Here is a 20,845-nt window from a genome sequence, read left to right as displayed (position 1 = left end):
TCTCTCTCCTCAGGTGTGAGAAGTGCATGCAGATGCAGCGAAGAACAGCCACTTTCCCCTCTCTCTTTTGCATCTGGTCTCCTTTCCCACTCCACTTCTTATAAGCATCGCCTCCCATGCCTGTGTCCCTGCTCCAAACGCTCCCTTGTCTGTTGCCCCAGATCCACCTTACTGGAAACAGCCTGTGAAATAAGTCTATGTAGCGATAACTGAAGTTGCATTACTAAAACACTTCTTCTCTAGATGCCACCCTGATTTCTCTATCTCAATATCATCCTCACTCTTTTCCCAATACGCCAACAGTTTCTCTCAAGTATAACGTATACTTTTCAAGCTTGCAATCACCTACCAATAAGGTGTTCTTAGGGCTGGACTAGTGGGTGCCAGTCTGGGGCCCCATCCATCCCAGAGGAACCCACCCAGGCCAGGGAGCTCCCAAAATCCAAGCAGCACCATGGCTAAGTGGCCTTTATTTTTCTTTTGAGTGTTATGCTTCCTTCAGGAGCACAGAGCTCTGGTGCTGGCTTCCAACTCGGCAGCCGTCCCTGAGACACCTGGCATTGTGTAGTCATTAATGAGTTTCCTCCTCCCTCCCAAACCCTTTTCCTTTTGTGTTATGTCTGTTATATTTAAACCTGATGGAAGGAGCTGTCCTAAAAGAATCATCTCTGCAAGCTGCTCTGGGGGAAATGTGTGATATCCAATATAGACCCATTGAAATTAGAAACTTGCATTCATTAATTTCAATGGGAATACTCTGAATAGGACTAGCATTGGCTTAGAAACAAATATAGTTTAATGAACTCCATGCCCTCTCTAACATACAGTGCTAAAGTTCCCCCAGTGTGACACTCCCTGCCTTTGTATAGAGCTTGGAACCAGGAAAAACATTCCAGTGGTTCTCTCCATACCATCAGGTTTCTGCTGTGTCCAATATATCTACGTTCTTAGTGTACAGTAAAGCACCCCATTTCCCCCCATCTTGGCTCAGATGCTTCAAGAATTAGTAAATAAACAGCTACACATTGTCCCCTTTTCCAAAGGTCTCTGGCAGGTGAATTCCATCCTGTGGCTCTTTGCAGGCATTCAAGCAAGGTTCTCTCCCAACCATAAGGACATAAGGAGAACCCGCTGGATCAGGCCAATGGCCCATCTAGTTCAGCATCCTAACAGGACCCAAGCGCATAAAAACCTCTCTGCTCCTGTGGCTTCCAGCAACTGGCATTCAGAAGCATTTATGCCTCTGACTGCGCGTTTGCAGCCCTATTTGGAGAAGCCATTGGGAACCGAACCTGCAACCATCTGCGCGCAAGGCAGATGCTGTACCAGTGAGCTAAAGGTAGCGCCTTTGCTGGTTATTAGAAGGAAAAGAAGGAAAAACAAATTTGAGGGTACAGTCTAGCATTAAGCGCTTTTAATATCCACTGATTCCAACAGGAGGCATTTCGACAGCACGCGTTTCAAGCCTCCCCTTCTCCAGCAGCGTTATCACAGATCTTTCAGCACGCTAATCACATGCTGGCTTTCGGAGCCTTGAGCATTTTGGTCTTCCTGACCCCAGACGCTGCCACCACGAGTGGGTCCACCGCGCACTTAGAGATGAGAGGGCATTCGAAAGCTCTCTTCCAGATTGCCTCTGGCTCAGAAGCATCCTAGGGGGCGGGGGATGGAAGCAGAGAATCTCAGACCAATCTGAGGAATATAAAAGGGGCCAAAACACAGCATTGCAAGCTCTTCTCAGATCAGCTCCAGCTTGGGAATTTCCCAGAAAAGGGGGCAGGGGAGAAATCAGAAGGGACATCCCAAGCCAATCTGATAGTTCGGGAAAATGCATTACAAGCCACTTTTAGGATAGCTACATATTCCATCATTTTTCAAGCTTTGCCGCCTAACGATGCAGAATGCCTGGATGGAAGGAAAGAAGGAAAGGACAATATTCTTCTCCTCTTCTTTCTTCTGCTCATACCATTTCTGCTCTAGGCACCTTTAGATGGGGCTAGTCAGGGGAGCTGTTGTGGAAAAGCAGGGGAGGCCAGTAATTCTCCGGCTGAGATTTCAAACTGAGACGGTGAATACATTTGGGGCTTGCAAAGCTCACTTCTTCTTTTTAGGTGATCTTTCACATGCTCTGCAGCTCGTATCCAAGTCCTGAACTTGGGGAAACTTTGCTGCCACTTCTAACCACATGATATTATAGATTTCTACTTGTCTTTGCATTCAGCAGGAGGATGTAAACACTCTTTCTTCCAGGCTAACCTCACAATGGTGCAAGATGCAGGAAGAGAAATAATAATAAGGGCACAATCTATTCCATGAAGAATCTTTGCATCCAGACAAATGATGGTAGCAAATGTTACAGCTTCCAGAAAACCACAAACTTCTTGTGTACTTGAGAGTGTAGGGGATTAAACAAAACAAAACAAAACAAAAACCACTCAAGGAATTCCAAAAGGAGAAGCTGATTATACTGATCTGGTTGTCTGCATTGTCCTATAAGAAAAGAGAAAAAAAGGCTCATGTGTAAAGACAGGGGAGAAGTTCCATTAAGTTTGCATTTATCATTCACTCTTTCAAAAACAATACAAAAAACAGAAACACAGCCATCCTTTGAAATTCTCTGAATTTTTCAGGGTAGATCTCAAAGTAATGTGTACAGAAAGGCATAAACATGCCGGCCATTGGCTTGAAGAACAAGGGTTTAATTTGATTTGCATATACTAGGGTGAAGTATGCATGAAAATGCATTATATTAGGGGAAACCAGTGGGTTTTTTCTGGGGGGACGCAGGTGTATGCGTACCTCTAAACATTTTGTGAATTGAAAGTTTGGCCTCATTGAGGGGCAGTATTTCAATATGAGTAGGAAAATGAGAGTACCCCTAAACATTTTTTTAAAAGGAAAAAAGCACTGGGGGAAACTGATTTGGAAAAATGAGTCCATTAGGCCAAAAAAGTGTGCATTAAGAGAAATTCACACAGTTATAAAGAACTAATTAAAACCTTTTAAAGACAATTAAAACCAATGATAAGCTAAAAAGTCAGACTAGAACACATGTCAATGTTCTCCATATCTGGACACACTTGCCTAAAGAAAAATGGTTTTTAGCAGTCACCAAAGAGAGCACATTGAAGGCACTTCCGAAGTGCAAGTTCTGTCACACTAAAATATCAGTTTACTACAAATGAGGGGAAAGCATTATGTGGCACTTGTAATGGCGCCGGTTCTGCAGATTGAAGGGGCTGAGTGAGTATATATGGGTGAGGTGAACTTTCATGTAAATTGGTCCCAAACTGTTAGGCAAGATCAGGTGAGATTGCGTGAGATTGCAAGGTGGAACTAGGTGAGATCGTGTACGGGTTTGTATACTAGGAGAAACCTGGATGAAAACACACACATAAAATTTCCTGCAGGTGAACTGAACTCAAGTCTCGAAAAATCTGAAATTGCCAAGATTCATTTGTCCCGAAACAGGGGTCCCATTTTACCTTTGGCATGGACTCCAGTGGATTAAGGGTCTGTCACAGGCTTCGCGTTTGAGTCGTTCATACAATACAGGGTGCTCTCTTCATCCCCAGGTACCTGATAAGGCGAAAACATCATGGTTATCTGTAGCTTTTATGGCCCTGGAGAAAGGAGAGGCCCAGAAGACGCACAAAGAGGGAAAACAAAACAAAACTGTTATACAATGAAGCCCTCATGTGACAGGGAACAGCACCATCTCGTGGCTTAAAGAGGCTTGCTTTACTTTCCTCACCACAGAGTCCACACAAGCCTTAGATGTCTCGGACTACAACTCCCATCAGTCCTAGTCAGCACAACTGAGGGTGATGGGAGTTGTAGTCCTAAAAACATCTGGAAGGCAAAAGCTTGTGAAAAGGCTGGTCCACACCAACATGGTCTGCTAGAACTGTAGTTGTTATTACTATGGATAAGAATGGATAATATGAACAACAATCTACATATTTATTCAGTTTTGTTTACTGGATAACCTGCAATATGGACTGAGTTTCGTCATATTTTTGGTAAAGGGAGAATTTTGTATCGGAGCAAATTTATTTAGTTCTTATCCCACTGTTTAACCACAAATGGCTCCCAGAGTGGCTTACGTATAATGAAAGCAAGACAGTCCCTACCACAACACACAAAGAAAAAGGAACAGGGAGGGAAGAGGAAAATTAAAATCCAGACACCAATCTCCAAACAGATGTTCTCATAATAACCAGCTGGCCCAGTTTAGGGGCAGAGGTTTAGCAGGAGCACATGCTAAATCTGTCTGTTGCATAATCTAGCATTGCTCCAGATAAGATTTGACTTGCATTACATCAAAGATGGGAAGCTGTGGGCCTCCAGATTTTGTTGGACTACAAATTCCATTATCCCTGGTTATCGGCCAGGCTGGCTGGGACTGATGGGAGTTTGAATCCAGCAACATCTGGAGAGTTACAGCTTTCCCCATCCTGTGCTAGATGCCCCATGTTCCAAATACTCAGCAAGACAAAAGATTATTCCACACTTTAGAGCTGTGGATCAAGTCAGCTGAATCAAACTCTACAAAGACAGAATCCTTCAGGTGTCTGAACCTAGAGGTCTAAATCACTTACTTCCCAGTAAACATTATCCTCAAAGCAGTTTTCATCTGTGGGGTCTCCAAAGAAAGGCAGTTTCAAAATGCCACCTGAAGGAAAGATAACAGAGCACGGAGTTCATGCTATTATTTTTAATTTTTATTTAATTTATATACCGCTTCTGTGCCAAAATGGCTTCTAAATGGTTAACAACTGTGTAATTAAAACACACGGATTATGAAAACAGCTTTAATTAAAAAATAAAAGAGAGACCCGGTTAAAAAGCATGGCAATTAAAGCAGTTAAAAATAATTAAAGCAATATGACACGCACCTCAGGGCAATATGGTTTTTCATTAGGCCCCTGGCTGCAGTTTGGTGGGACAGGCCAACTAGGAATCAGGGATGCAGCAGAAATTTGATTCAGTTTGATTGTTGTTTCATTTAAAGGCACACCTGAACTGAAATGCAGCCACCCTTCAGGATTTGCAGTTACCTCAATTTGGCGGTGCAGTTTTTCAATTAATGTTTAAAAACATAGAAAATATACTAGGGGAATAGATAGAACTGAATGATACGAGTGAAAATAAAATGTATTTTATTAGGGGATATACTGCTTGCCAAAATGTGTCTATCTGTCAAAACTACAAAAAAAAGTGATCATTAGATGAGAAACTCCTCAAGAAACTAATTCTGAGCCCAAGACTGTTTGATGAGTGACAGGTAACAATAAAATGGATTATTGGAAATATTGAAAATAGGTTTTTTTAAAAAAAAAATCATACCCCAACATGCCACAAGATGGCGGTAGTGAAACACCACAAAGAACCATGAGGCTAAAATTGTAGGCAGTTGCTGGGATAAGACAGTAAAGAACTCAGGATGGTGGCGCAGGCTAGACTTTGAATACCAAGGAAGCAGAGGGACATTTGCCATTGTAGGCTCAGATCAAAGCCTGATCTGACTTAACACAACCTGGGCTCCCTGCGTCAGTCACATAAAACAAAGACCATATAACACCGGTCCTGAAAGACCTACATTGGCTCCCAATACATTTCTGAGCACAATTCAAAGTGTTGGTGCTGACCTTTAAAGCCCTAAACGCCCTCAGCCCAGTATCCCTTAAGCAGTGTCTCCACCCCCATCGTCCAGCCCGGACACTGAGGTCCAGCTCCGAGGGCCTTCTGGCGGTTCCTTCAATGCGAGAAGTGAGGTTACAGGGAACCGGGCAGAGGGCCTTCTTAGTAGTGACGCCTGCCCTGTGGAATGCCCTCCCATCAGATGTCAAGGAAATAAACAACTACCTGACTTTTAGAAGACATCTGAAGGCAGCCCTGTTTAGGGAAGTTTTTAATATTTAATGCTGTATTGTTTTCAACAGTCAATTGGGAGGCACCCAGCGTGGCTGGGGAGTAAATAATAATAATAATAATAATAATAATAATAATAATAATACAGGTGGCATTCCTGTCTGGCAGATCAGAAAGGGACAAACAGACTAATGCAACACACAGCCTGAATTCCGAGTCAAAATGGAAAGGCACATTTGGACTCAGTCATGACTGGCATTCTCCAGAGTCTCTGGCAGAGAGGTCCTTCCCATCGCTCGCTTCCTGATTCTTCTCATTGCAGATGTCAAGGATTGAACCCTGGGGCAGTCAGCATGCAAAGCTGTGGTTCTACCACGCACCTACGATGGCCCCTCCTGCCAAAGCCATGCCCAATGATACAGCGATGCCAGCTGCCTGGAAGCCGCCTTGGACGCTGGGCGTTCTGTGGCTGAAGTCTCCCGTGAAGTCGAAAGCACGGATGAGCCTGCGTGGAAGGGGAGCAACAGGGGGAAGGAAGGGGAGTCAGGCTTTCCCACGTGTTCCGAGAGAGCAACACAAGGTCCTTTCAGATTCGTCACTGTTTTGCCAAAGAAAAGCCCATACTTTCCTCAGAATTGTGAGTTTTTCTTTAACACGTGACGATTCGGTTACACTTCAGTCAGGGCTTGGAAATCCCAGGCCCGGGGCCAAATGTGGCCCCTTTGGCCTTTTTGCCTGGCCCTTGTGCCACGCCCCATACCAGCCCTGTTTTGCACCCAGAATGCTTCGACTTCGCTGAACTGCACCCTTGAACTCTGATGATGATGATGATGATGATGATAATAACAATAATTTTATACCCCGCTCTCCCCAGCCAAGGGGACGTGGGTGGCGCTGTGGGTTAAACCACAGAGCCTAGGACTTGCCGATCAGCAGGTCGGCGGTTTGAATCCCCGCGACAGAGTGAGCTCCCGTTGCTCGATCCCTGCTCCTGCCAACCTAGCAGTTCGAAAGCACGAAGTGCAAGTAGATAAATAGGTACCACTCTGGCGGGAAGGTAAACAGTATTTCCATGCACTGCTCTGGTTCGCCAGAAGCGGCTTAGTCATGCTGGCCACATGACCCGGAAGCTGTACGCCAGCTCCCTCGGCCAGTGAAGCGAGATGAGCGCTGCAACCCCAGAGTCGGCCACAACTGGACCTAATGGTCAGGGGTCCCTTTACCTTTATCTTACCCCAGCCAATACCGGGCTCAGGGTGGCTAACACCAGGTATAAAAACAATTGATTAAAATACAACTTAAAAACAAGATTAAAATGCAACATTAAAATGCAGCCTCATTTCAGTAGAAACTCAAATCAAAAACTTTTGGGGGGATGAAAACGTCAAATCTTCACCAAGGCCAACTATCTAAACCGGTCCTACGTGGGCCAGAAAAAAGCCAGGGAAGTCGCCAAATAGGAGTTCCATCACAGAAGGAGAAAGGAAAAATGAAAGAGGGGGAGGGGATCAAGTTGATTCCAAGTCAAAGGCCAGGCGGAACAACTGAACAATAATGCCTCTTTGCATCTTAGGAGGGGGGAATAAGAGAGGTGAGTGTGCGTCGAAAAGTAGCCTGCTGTACTAGGGTGAAATTTGCATTTGTTGCTCCTCCCACATTTGCCTCTGGCCCCGCCCACCACTAGTATGCAGCCCTAGGAAGATTACCCTGAATGGAATGTGGCTCTTGAGTTGAAAAAGTCTTCCAGCTTCTGCTAAGTAACAGGCATTAAAATAAAAATAAAAATGCAGGTGAATTGCCGCCATAGAGTCAAGTTCTATATCCCCTTCATCCCCCCCCCAAACAAAACACAGCACCCTTCAGAGATGCTCACCCTTCCTTCCCGTAGACTCCTTCAGTCGCAGCGGCAGCCGTGACGGCCCCCACAATTCCCCCAATCAGTCCTGGCATCCCATGTAGGTTGTGAATACCGCATGTGTCTTGAATACGCAGTTTGGACTCCAGGAAAGGCTGGCAGGCATGAGGGAAGAGCAAAGCATTTAGAAGCAGAACCCGAAACACAGTGTTGCAATGTGGGGTGCTCCTGTTCAGCCATGACCCTCTTCTAGAATACTCCATTCCATGGCCGCCGCCACACACCGGTTTTCTGTTCCCAAATAGTCAGCCAGTCACTGCTCAGTCGTTTCAAGGTTCCCTCTCCCTCAGGATGCTTGTCTTTTTAAAAAAAATAATAATACAGTGGTACCTCGGGTTACATACACTTCAGGTTACAGACGCTTCAGGTTATAGACTCCGCTAACCCAGAAATAGGGACATAGGTGGTTAAACCATAGAGCCTAGGACTTGCCGATCAGAAGGTCAGTGGTTCAAATCCCCTTGACGGGGTGAGCTCCTGCTGCTCGGTCCCTGCTCCTGCCAACCTACCAGTTCGAAAGCACGGCAAAGTGCAAGTAGATAAATAGGTACTGCTCCGGCGGGAAGGTAAACCGCGTTTCCGTGTGCTGCTCTGGTTCGCCAGAAGCAGCATAGTCATGCTGGCCACAGGACCCGGTAGATGTACGCCGCCTCCCTCGGCCAATAAAATGAGATGAGCGCCACAACCCCAGAGTCGGTCACGACTGGACCTAATGGTCAGGGGTCCCTTTACCTTTACCTTAACCCAGAAATAGTACCTCGGGTTAAGAACTTTGCTTCAGGATGAGAACAGAAATTGCACTGTGGTGGCATGGCAGCAGTGGGAGGCCCTATTAGCTAAAGTGGTGCTTCAGGTTAAGAACAGTTTCAGGTTAAGAACGGACCTCCGGAACAAATTAAGTACGTAACCAGAGGTACCACTGTAATGTTGTGCTTCAGCAAACCTCGAGGGTCCCTCAAGCCTACCAGTACCACCTGCTTGTGGTGAAGGTGCTGTTCTGGCTACATAGGGAGCCGTACCTGTAGTCCCCCCCCCCAGCTGTTATTGGACTGCAGCTCCCATCATCCTTCACCATTGGTCATTCTGGCCAGGACTGATAGGAGATGTAGTCCAACGACATCTGGGTTCTCCATGCCTAGTGCAGGGTAGAGGTTAGGCACTAGGAAGCCCAGGTTCAGATCTCCACTTGGCGAAGTAGCTCACCGCGGGACTTGGGATCTCTCAGCCTCACCAACCTCGCAGGCTTGTTGTGAGAATCAAATGGAGGGGGAGGAGAGCCATGTATTCTGCCTTGAGCTCCCAGAAAGGAAGCCAAGATATAAACACAGTGGAGAAATAAATAGGCCCCATCTGATTGGTCCTAGAACAATAGGATCCAAAAGGCAGCAGTCTGATTGGTCCTAGAACAATAGGATTCAGAATGCAGCAGTCTGATTGGTCCTAGAACAATGCAGCAGTATGATTGGTTCGCAGAAGCCACCCAATCCAGCTCCAGGTGGAAGTGAATCCACAACCTGATTGGCCTACAGGAGAATCCCGGAATTAGCCAATCACGTGCAGCCCATTGTGTAAATAATGTATATAAAGCAGATATTTTGGGGGAACTTTCATTCCTCCTTACCACTATGAGCTGAATAAAGAGCATGAAATCCACTCTCGATTCCGAGTATATTTCACATGCATTGCCGAGGACTCTGGTACATATTATAGATCTACGGAGGGCAGAATATTGGAGATTCCCAATCCACAAGTACAGTCGAAAAGCTGCCATAAAGCATGTAGGACCAAAGGATCGTGTCACTTGTGGGACATTTCACAATATAGTGGCATATTCGGAAGTGCAGGGTCCTTTCATGATAGTCACAGCTATGTCCCTCACAGCCACACCCCTTCTACAATTAATATTTGAAATTTGAAATACTTTATTGTCACTTGTACAACTTGTATACAGCGAGATTACACGAGCACCCCCAACTCAGCTCCCTTAGTCTTAATTCCCCTCGTTTACTGACGCACACCCACCAAACCCGAAAGTTAGTTGCCCTGTTGTTATCTTTTCATTCAGCAGCCTAATAGCCCACGGATAGAAGCTGTTCTTTACCCTGTTGGTGTGACTAATCATGCTTCTATATCTTCTGCCTGAGGGCAGAAGATCAAGAAAGTGCCGGCCACACAAGCTTCTAAACATATACAATAATCTGATAATTGTGCAATAATAATAAGGGGTGCATTGCAACATTGGAGCCGATTTGTAGGGGCCGAGGTAGTTTCGCCCCCCAATGCATTTTTGAGGGGGCCAGGCCCCCTCAATTTTCAGAGGACATTTGGCTCTGCCTCAGCTATTCGAGAAATTGTATTGCACTCCCTCAACCAGCTGGAGAAGCTGGCGCTTCCTCATCGCAATGATCAATGCAGATCTCCATGTGTTGCCTTGAAGCTAGATCTAATATTTTCTAAAAAGACTCAGAGGTGCCCTTACCGTGAAGTAGACAAACCCAATGGTAGACACAATGCCACAGATAAACCCAACAATGAGGGAGCCATATGCGGTGAGCATCATTTCTGCCGCAGTGCCCACAGCAACACCCCCTGCCAGGGTGGCATTCTGGATGTGGACCTGCACAAAACAGCAAATTCAGAATTCAACAACAACAACAACAGTTTTATTATTTATACCCTGACCGTCTAGCTGTGTTCATGGAAGAACCTTAAGGACCACCATTTACAGCACAAGGCTTCCTGTTTACTGAGGTGCAGTTAGGCCAGGGGTGGTGCCCTTCACACATTTTGGACTCCAACTCCCATCATCCCTGAAGGTTGTCCACTGCTGGCTGGGGCTGATGGGAGCTGGAGTCCAGCGACATCTGTAAGACCATGGGTTCCCCATCCCTGTTTTACAAAGGATGGAAGTGAAACTCACATCCCTTATCTCTCACATGCTGGTCCATACAATCTTAGGCTGTGTACATTTATACTTCTGAAGTACAATCAGAGCACCTTTTACCCCTCAGAGAATTCTGGGCCCTCTACTTTACCCCTCGCAGCTACAATTCCTGGCAATTGTTAAAAGAAAATTACAAGGCCCAGAATTCTTTGAGGGAAGGAATGTGCTTTAAAGTAGGCATAGCCAAACTTGGCCCTCCAGATGTTTTGGGACTACAACTCCCATCACCCCTAGCTAACAGGACCAGTGGTCAGGGATGATGGGAATTGTAGTCCCAAAACATCTGGAGGGCCAAGTTTGGCTTTAAAGTGTGTGTACTTTGCCTTATTCTCCTTCTGTTGCCACCCTTTCTGGAGTTCTGTGGTGATGTCTTCTTCCATCACTCTTCTATAAACTGTTGGAAGCCAACCAAACCTTCCCAGCTCATTTGCCAAGCCTCTGCCCTTCTCCTTTCATGGCATCTACCTCCCCTTGTCTCAGTTGCCCCTGCTGTTTGCTAGCACTTTGCTCCTGGACATTTGCAGGTTATCTTCAACTCATCTTTACTCAGAACAGACCCCCTTGAAATTAATGGGCCTACGTTAGGCCATTAATTTCAATGGGTCTACCTTGACTAAAATTTAATTAGCAATAACCCTATGTTTACTTATGATTGCACATATTGTTTGTTTTGCACTCATTGCAGCTGAGATTGGAGCCTTCACAGTCCATGGATCTTCGACAGCCACCTTCCCTGAATTGTTTTCAGTGCCTGCTAAAATGTTGGTGTGTAATATGAAGTCTGGACATGTGGTTTTAATTAGGATAAATGATTTATTAGAGCATGGTGTAGGTAACGGCAAGGTTGCAGGTTCGATCTCCATATGGGATGGCTGCATATTCCTGCATTGCAGGTGTTCGGACTAGATGATCCTCAGGGTCCCTTCTAACTTTGCAATTCTATGATAATCGCTTCATTTTATATTTTAATTTCTTTTATATAACTTGATTTCTTATGTTTGTTTTTATGTTTTTTAAATCACCATTTTAGATCGCATTTTGTAAATCCCTGGGAGGTATCCCTGTTCTAGTGAGTGACACATAAATGTTGTTAAATAGAATAAATAAATAAACTGAGGTGTGCCCAGACTGTCAGTAGGGGGTGGGTTCAAGTGCACACTGAGAAACTGAGCTTTGTGCAGTTAAAGTGGATTAAAGTGCTTTGGTGACCTCAAGAAAATCACTTAACGGCAACAACAACTTTTGTGGTTAGGAAAGTGTTGGGGGAACACGCTGAAAAGTGTATGATGAACCAATGATTCACAGGATATAAACACTGCAGAAGCAAATGGGGATGAATGATCATTGTCATATATAGCCTACCAGGAAATGAATAAGAATGAAAGCTCAGTCAACAACAGATATGATCATCTAACCCCATGAGCTTTCTTCAAGCAAATCAGAATGACTGCTCAATGAGCTTGTCATGCAGAAGATTCTGAGCAGCTTAAGTAACAGAATTCTAAGCCTTGGATCAGGGCTAGCCAACTCCCATCAGACCCAGCTAGCATATAGTCAAGGATCAGGGATGATGGAGGTTGCAGTTGGAACAATATCTGGAGGGGGACCAGCTTGGCTACCCAAGGAATGTGAGAAGGGCTGTAGCTCAATGGCAGAGCACATGTTTGTTCTCCAACTTTGTAGAGTTCCGTTCCCTATCAGGCGTTAGAATCAAAGTCACAGAATCAAATAATTGTAGAGTTCTTTATTTTCCACTGGTGCCAGCTGCACGGCTGAAGAGATAAGCCTTCTCAGTGAAAAGGCACACTGAATAGTGGCTTGCCTCTTCAACATTTAGCGGAAAACATTAGCATTCCCCCCCCCTTCCATAATAACCACTGGCGGTCCTTGGAAAAGTGGTTTGAAACCACTACACCCATGAATTTTGGAAACCTTTAATTTCCCTGCAACTCCTCCCAAAATAATTACTTGCCAGAGGCGTGTGTGGGTGTGCATCTCCCTACAGTTCCTATGAGCCCACAAAACACAAGGAGCAAAGAAGGGAGCGTACTTATGCACCCCATGCTAGTGGTGGCAATGTGAAGATCGTCAGTCTTTGCTCACCATGTTCAGCTTGCCTTTCTTCTGCAACAAGCTCGAGAAGGCCACAGTCGTGAGGACACAGGCTGCCAGAGAGCAATAGGTGTTGATGGCAGCTCGGTGTTGGGCATCTCCATGATCAGAAATGGCAGAGTTGAAACTGGGCCAGTACATCCATAGAAATAAGGTGCCTGGAGGAGGAGGAGGAGGAGGGAAGAACTAACTTGCAACATCAGATCAATGGAAGCATCTAGATTAGTGGTTCCCAACCTTTTCAGTATGTCAACCCACAAATCCAATTTTACTTGGGTTCATGACCCATTCATTCATTGTAACATGAATTTTGGGCTGAAGTTCTTCTTTGCCACCAGTAAATGGTCCCCAAGTGTTAAAATATAAGGCTCAAGCCTTGCCAGTAACTATTATCAGGTATCCTGGCAGACAGGATTTCTGCTGTAGACCACCTCCTTTTATGATATACGTGTGATGTTTTGGGGGTTGGTCTTGGGCTACAGGGTGGGAAATTTCAAAAGTCTACATAAGGGCTTGCACACCATTGTTCAAGGTTCTCCCTCCTGTGTATGGGGAGTGGGGACCCTGTTGCAACAGTTAATAAAGATCAGGCTTACTAGCTGCTTTGCTTCTCAATATACTCTGGTTGGCCTCTGTTATTTTCTCCTACCGATAGGGGACCCACTTAAGGACTCTATACGGGCTCTTGGATATCCCATAAGGGAAAAGGAACAGTTTTTTTTCTATAACACACCGCTGATGTACAACATGCTGACACTGAGCCTTGTGAGCTGACAAAGAAGCACACTGTCATCTGCAGAGCATTTCATTGTTCAATCTGTCTCTGAGCTACTTTGGCAGGATTAAGGATGGAGAGAAGGGACATTCTTCTCATTAGCAACTGGGGCCGATCTTCCCTAAGCAAGCTGAAGGCGGAAAGCATCAAAAACCAAAGGCAAATCTTACCAATCATAGAGAAGAGATCTGAGTGGTAGACAGAACCCTGCTTATCTTTGGTCTGCTCCAAGTTGGGCCGATACAAAATGGCGGTCACCACTAGCCCAAAATAAGCACCAAATGTGTGAATGGTCATGGATCCACCAGCATCTTTAACCTGCAGTGATGGGAGAGAACAGGGGTCAGTCTTGGGAAGGAACGGGAGGGTCTCCATGACTGTCCCACAAGCAGCTAGACCTCAATGAGAAAATCCCCTCACAGAGCAACAATTCTCAGAGCGGTCTAACAATCCAATCCCTCTTCACAGAGAACTCTGGGAACTATATTTCTGTGAGGGGAATAAGGGCCTCCTAACAACTCTCAGAACCCTTACCAAACTACAGCTCCCAGGATTATTAGGGAGAAGCCATGACTGTTAAAAGTGTTTTAAATGTGTGGTGTTTCAAATGCATGCCCTCCAACATGTTCAGGCAAAAAACTGGGATGCGCATCTTGCAGGCTGTGATCCCAGGTGAGTCACGTGACCAGTGCAAGAATAAAGGTAAAGGGACCCCTGACTGTTAGGTCCAGTCGCGGACGACTCTGGGGTTGCGGCGCTCATCTCGCTTTATTGGCCGAGGGAGCCGGCGTACAGCTTCCAGGTCATGTGGCCAGCATGACTAAGCCGCTTCTGGCGAACCAGAGGAGCAGCGCACGGAAACGCCTTTTACCTTCCCGCTGGAGCGGTACCTATTTATCTACTTGCACTGTGCTTTCGAACTGCTAGGTTGGCAGGAGCAGGGACTGAGCAATGGGAGCTCACCCCGTTGTGGGGATTCGAACCGCTGACCTTCTGATCAGCAAGCCCTAGGCTCTGTGGTTTAGACCACAGCGCCACCCGCGTCCTGTGCAAGAGTACACAGCCAAAAAACCCTCACATTTTGGGTCTCCGTGATCTCATGAGATATCGCGATCCCACATGTTTTCAGGTGCCATGCTCTCACGTGAGAGCACAGAGCCCCCAAATGGGATGTTCCCATTTAATCGGGGCAGTTGAGTGGTATGTAAAACATATGGTGTGAATGTGGTGAATCTTGGCAACAGTGGAAGCTTTCCTCCAATGTAATCAAGGCACCCTCCCCAAGCTCAGGACCACAGCAGAAATCAAAGGCTTAAAGCTCCCCAACACCCCCCTTTTTTATGCCAGAGTCCAGATCTAGATTGAGGGAGGCCTGTGCTCACTCACCCTTTAAAATAGGGGTAGGCAACCTAAGGCCTGTGGGCCGGATGCGGCCCAATCGCCTTCTAAATCCGGCCCTAGGACGGTCCAGGAATCAGCGTGTTTTTACATGAGTAGTATGTGTCCTTTTATTTAAAATGTATCTCTGGGTTATTTGTGGGAACTGCCTGGTGTTTTTACATGAGTAGAACGTGTGCTTTTATTTAAAATGTATCTCTGGGTTATTTGTGGGGCATAGGAATTCGTTCATTTCCCCCCCCACCCCCAAATATAGTCCGGCCCACCACATGGTCTCAGGGAAGGTGGACTGGCCCATGGCTGGAAAAGGTTGCTGGCCCCTGCTTTAAAACAACTACAGTGGTGCCTCGCAAGACGAAATTAATTCGTTCTGCGAGTTTCTTCGTCTTGCGAATTTTTCGTCTTGCGAAGCACGGTTTCCCAAAAACCTCAAAAAAGGCTACCACACCGCGTGCTATGAGTTGCTCTTGCAAGACGTTTTCGTCTTGCGCAGCAAACCCATAGGGAAATTCGTCTTGCGAAGCAACTCAAAAAACGAAAAACTCTTTCGTCTTGCGCGTTTTTCGTCTTGCGAGGCATTCGTCTTGCGAGGTACCACTGTACTATTTGTGCAATTGCTAATCCCATGAGTGGTGTTCTGTCCAGTTTGGTTCTGAGCTCGGCACACAAAAACAGCATTTTGGAACTGATAATAGAAGAATGTTATGCAGGAAAATATAGGAAACTAATTCGGCTTTCCGTTTATGGAGTCAATTCATTGTAATATTATTTGGTGCAACTGACATGAATTTGGCAAACAAGTAATATTTCCCAACGCTTGCAACATTGGTGGGCCTGAGTGAAGCCCAAGGCTGTCCTTGCATCCCACACAGTGACAAAAAAAAAATCTATTTTTGAGCTTGCCTCCCTCAGGGCACAGTCCAATTCCTCTATCTGATGGTCTGAGGAATGTCTTCCTCTGGGGGCCTTTACACACCATTGCCCTACTTGTGCAATCACATTCCACAAAGCCCAGGACTCACTCCAGGTTTTTGTGTGCTTTGGATAAGAGACCTGCGCTTGGCAGGTCTTAATGCTTAAAGCTCCCCAACACCCCCTCCCCCCTTTTTTTGCCAGACTCCTGATCTAGATTGGGGAAGGCCTGTGCCCACTCACCCTTTAAAACAACTACTATTGTGCAATTGCTAATCCCATGAGTGGCGTTCTGTTCAGTTTGGTTCTGTCCCTCAAGCAGTTTTCCTTTCATCCCTCCCCTTCCCGCACAGGTGGATTACTTGGCTGGCTGGGCCCCCATTCTTCCCCCTGCTAGTTGCTCTGCTCCATCTGCACTATACATTTAAAGCAGTATCATACACAGTCAGAGCTACCCCCAAAGAATCCTGGGAAATGTAGCTGGTTAAGGGTGCTGACAACCTAGGTTCCTGCCAACCTAGCAGTTCGAAAGCATGTCAAAGTGCAAGTAGATAAATAGGTACCACTCTGGCGGGAAGGTAAAAGGCGTTTCCGTGCGCTGCTCTGGTTCGCCAGAAGTGGCTTAGTCATGCTGGCCACATGACCTGGAAGCTGTACGCCGGCTCCCTCGGCCAATAAAGCAAGATGAGCGCCGCAATCCCAGAGTCATCTGTGACTGGACCTAATGGTCAGGGGTCCCTTTACCTTTACTTAAGGGTGCTGAGAGTTGGAAGGAAATCCCCTATTGTCAGGATGCTGTCAGCAGCTCCCGGCTGGTTGCCCAGGAAGGTATAAAGACATGGAAACGTTTCATACAGTCCTTTTTTATTTCATACTTTACAGAGAGAGGCCGTAGAACCCAGCCTCTTGGATAACGGCGTGGTCCTTAGTAAATCTCCACTCCCCTTCTCTCCCACTTCTTCATTTATCATCTCTGTTGTTCTCAACGGTGTTGATAAATGCCCTCTGTCTTTGAGCTCTTTGCTCCCCTACTTTTAAGGTTCACCGGGTTCTGGGAGATGGTGGGTCTGGAATGCTTTCTAGTGATAACATGTCAGCCAGCTGCTGCTTCGGCCCTGCCTTCTCCTCCACTCCCCTGATTTCCCAAGTTTCCCCCTCATCTGCCTCTGAGTTGAGACCTCCCTCAACCCCTTGTTGTACTGTCTTCTGCTTCCTCCTCCTTGGAACGGTCAGGATGGGGAGGCAGTCTCCACCATTCATCCTCTGCCCAGTCCCTGGCACCTATTCTCCTTACAGAGCAACGGAGGACTTTGGGATTTCAGGGGCGCCCTATGCAATACCAAAATTTGGTGCCTCCCCCCTGGCCTCTCACCTTCCTTTGTTTGTCATTGTTGCAATGTCCCTGCAGCACCCTCTAGGCTTGGCGCCCAGTGTGGGCGAACCAGTCACGCTGCCCTAAATCCACTTGTGTGCAGAGCTATATTTCCCAAAGTTTCCTGGGAAGGAGAATTAATTGTGAAACCACTCAGGCACTAGTAAGTATCTGTGGACTCAGCTACATTGGCAAAGAAAAAGCGCCTCGTGTGCGCTGTATATTCATTATAACACTGTGACACCAGGTGGCGCTGTGGAGTTCCGTTTTTGCCAACCTGATTTCCCATACAAAGTTTACGGCGTGTTTAACTGAAACGTTTCTTGGATGTGTCTAGATCCAGCCTGTATGTGTGCGTGTGTGAATGAGAAAGTTAAATAGCCTTACATGGAGCAGGTCCAGTAGGATGTATTCATTAACGGAGAAGAGAGTCACTTGAAACAATGTCATGATCAGCAGCTGCACAGGACTGATTTTGCCCAGGACGGCGCCAAAGGCGATGCAGACAGAACCCACACAGAAATCTGCACCAATCATGCTGAGAGGAAGAGGAAGAGGAAAGTTAGAAATGAAGCACATTTATGTATGTACAGTGGTACCTTGGGCTACAGATGCTTCAGGTTACGCGTTTTCGGGTTGCGCACTGCGCCAAACCTGGAAGTACCGAAACGGGTTACTTCGGGGTTTTGGCGCTCGCGCATGCACAGAAGTGCTAAATTGCGCTTTGTGTATGCACAGAATCACGACCCGTGCATGTGCAGATGCGGCGCTGTGGGTTGCGAACGCTGCGGGTTGCGAACATGCCTCCCACATGGATCACGTTCGCAACCTGAGGTTCCACTGTATATCAAAACCTGTATAAACCAGTGTACTTCCACCTTGAGTCCCCAGACGTTGTTGGACCAGTAGCGGATCGTGTGTTGGGTGGCAAGCAGGTATGGTGTAAACAGACCTGCGGGAGCCCTGGATGGGCTGTGCTGCTGCACATCACCGTGTCATTTTCACCACACCATTGTGGTGCCTCTAATTCCACCCATATGACTGACTGGAGATCAGGCAAGCACCACTGCCTCCCCATGCCGCCCGCTACTGCGTTGGATCACAACTCCCATCATCCTGACCATTAGCTAAGCTGGCTACGGTGATGATGGGAGTTGTAGTCCAACATCTAGGATGAAGGATGAAGCAACACTGGTATAAACTGAATCCCTTACATATCAGGAGGCCCTCAAGAGTCACAAGGAGGACAGAAACACCACGTGTGGATCTTCCATCTTTCCTGGTTTCCTTTGCCTCTCCTGTTACAGCATTTGTTTTCTAAATGCCTCTTTTAAAGTGTACAGTGGTACCTCGGGTTACATACGTTTCAGGTTACAGACTCCGATAACCCAGAAATAGTACCTCGGGTTAAGAACTTTGCTTCAGGATGAGAACAGAAATCGTGCTCTGGCGGCACGGCAGCAGCAGGAGGCCCCATTAGCTAAAGTGGTGCTTCAGGTCAAGAACAGTTTCAGGTTAAGAACGGACCTCTGGAACGAATTAAGTTCTTAACCCAAGGTACCACTGTAGATTCCTTGCGGCAGGGACCTGTATTTCTGACTTAACTGACGCTGCGGTGGTATGCTACAGAGATATAGTAAATAACAGCTGGGCTACTGTCTTGATCCAACTGGCTCATCTTATGTTCCTCTGACTATTCAGACTCTTAACGCGATATTTTAATGCTCTAAGCATTCATTTTGTCCTATTAAAAATTCTGTGAAACTCAAAAGTTTCCATGTCTTTCTGGTTCCCTGTAGGGCAAAAGGATTCCATCTCACTCGCCAGCCGTCCTTCCCTGTGTGTATCTTTACATTCAAATACAGTGGTACCTCGGGTTGAGAACTTAATTCATTCTGGAGGTCCGTTCTTAACCTGAGACTGTTCTTAACCTGAGGTACCACTTTAGCTAATGGGGCCTCCCGCTGCTGCCACACAATTTCTGTTCTCATCCTGAAGCAAAGTTCTTAACCCAAGGTACTGTTTCTGGGTTAGCGGAGTCTGTAACCTGAAGCATCGAGGTACCACTGTACAACAAACTGGTTCTTTTCACCGCTGTATCACACTAACCTTATAGTCCAGCCAAGAAATATGGGACCCCCACTCACCCCAGCCAGGTTCCATATGGGCAAACTTACCTTTCCACTCCAATGAGTATCTTCCCGTTCTCAAAAGTATGAAACCAGCCCTGAACCAGGAGAGCCCACTGGATCCCAAAGGCGGCAAGGAGGAAGTTGAAGGCCACAGCCCCAAAACCGTAGCGTTGAAGAAATGTCATGAGGAACCCAAAGCCCACAAAAATCATCACATGAACATCTTGGAAAGCTGCATGAAAGAAAGAAATTTCATTGACGTTGGTTCAAAAACGTGTGTTCAATAGAATAAGAAAACAAGAAGAACATAACGTTTAGAGAAGATTGGAAAGCATTTATTGAATACATGGGAAATAACTGTGTACAGCTGAAAATGCTTAAGATAAATTCAACAGTGTAAATAAGTTATGATGAATGTAATAATGGAATACTGAATGGTATAGTTTCTGTAAAATATGCAGGGATTGTAAAATGAACCATGGAATGAGAAGAAGGGAAGTTAGTGATATCTTAGGGATGTAAAAGGGACGTGGGTGGTGCTGTGGGTTAAACCACAGAGCCTAGGACTTGTTGATCAGAGGGTCAGCAGTTCGAATCCCCACGACGGGGTGAGCTCCCGTTGCTCGGTCCCTGCTCCTGCCAACCTAGCAGTTCAAAAGCACGTCAAAGTGCAAGTAGATAAATAGGTACCGCTCCGGCGGGAAGGTAAACGGCGTTTCCGTGCGCTGCTCTGGTTCGCCAGAAGCGGCTTAGTCATGCTGGCCACATGACCCGGAAGCTGTACGCCGGCTCCCTCGGCCAATAAAATGAAATGAGTGCCGCAATCCCACAGTCAGCCACGACTGGACCTAATGGTCACGGGTCCCTTTACCTTATACCTTTAAGGATGTAAAAATGAGTAATTTAAATTGTAAAACAGAAAATTTAATAAAAATTATATATAAAAACAAAAATGTGTGTTCACCCCAACCCTCATCTCACTTTATCTGCATATCTAACAACCACACTCGCTTCCTGTTTCATTTCATTTCACTTTTAATTCCCATACTACCTTTCAATATTACTATGCACAAGGCACTTTACAGCAGCAAAATATGCAACAAAGAACACACACCAGATGATAATCTGATCCAATACAAAAAGTCATTATAAAACATAACTTCAAAATGGAACGGCTTAAATCAAACGAAGTACCGGTAATATTCAATAATCTATTAGAATATAACAGTACACAATAAAATCAACTCTCAAAATACCAGCAAATAATAATTGAACAGAAATTCAGTCTTAACAATCATAGTAAATAATTGCTAAACTATGATCAATAAAAATAACTGCAAGTCGCGGTGCATAAAATACCACAATACCTACAAAACCATGTAAAAGGATCAAGTTGAGAAACAAAGATGCA

General features: G+C 45.9%; 1 protein-coding gene across 1 annotated transcript in view; it reads right to left on the bottom strand.

The window, feature by feature from the left end:
- Positions 1 to 1,392: 1,392 nt before the first annotated feature.
- RHCG (Rh family C glycoprotein) overlaps positions 1,393 to 20,845 on the bottom strand; it is a 33,819-nt gene continuing 14,366 nt past the window's right edge. The window contains exons 2-11 of the mRNA XM_053366026.1: positions 19,480 to 19,666; positions 17,690 to 17,840; positions 13,791 to 13,938; positions 12,837 to 13,003; positions 10,269 to 10,406; positions 7,748 to 7,884; positions 6,255 to 6,379; positions 4,602 to 4,675; positions 3,486 to 3,579; positions 1,393 to 2,490 (exon numbers count right to left, since the gene is read on the bottom strand). Coding sequence (XP_053222001.1) covers positions 3,508 to 3,579; positions 4,602 to 4,675; positions 6,255 to 6,379; positions 7,748 to 7,884; positions 10,269 to 10,406; positions 12,837 to 13,003; positions 13,791 to 13,938; positions 17,690 to 17,840; positions 19,480 to 19,666 — 1,199 coding nt within the window. The 3' untranslated portion in view covers positions 1,393 to 2,490; positions 3,486 to 3,507. The remainder of the gene's footprint in view (positions 2,491 to 3,485; positions 3,580 to 4,601; positions 4,676 to 6,254; positions 6,380 to 7,747; positions 7,885 to 10,268; positions 10,407 to 12,836; positions 13,004 to 13,790; positions 13,939 to 17,689; positions 17,841 to 19,479; positions 19,667 to 20,845) is intronic.

The sequence above is a fragment of the Podarcis raffonei genome, chromosome 14 (genome assembly GCF_027172205.1).
Source record: "Podarcis raffonei isolate rPodRaf1 chromosome 14, rPodRaf1.pri, whole genome shotgun sequence".
NCBI lineage: Eukaryota > Metazoa > Chordata > Lepidosauria > Squamata > Lacertidae > Podarcis > Podarcis raffonei.
Note: the sequence above shows the minus strand (reverse complement) of the source record. Positions and strands in the feature narration are given on the sequence as shown.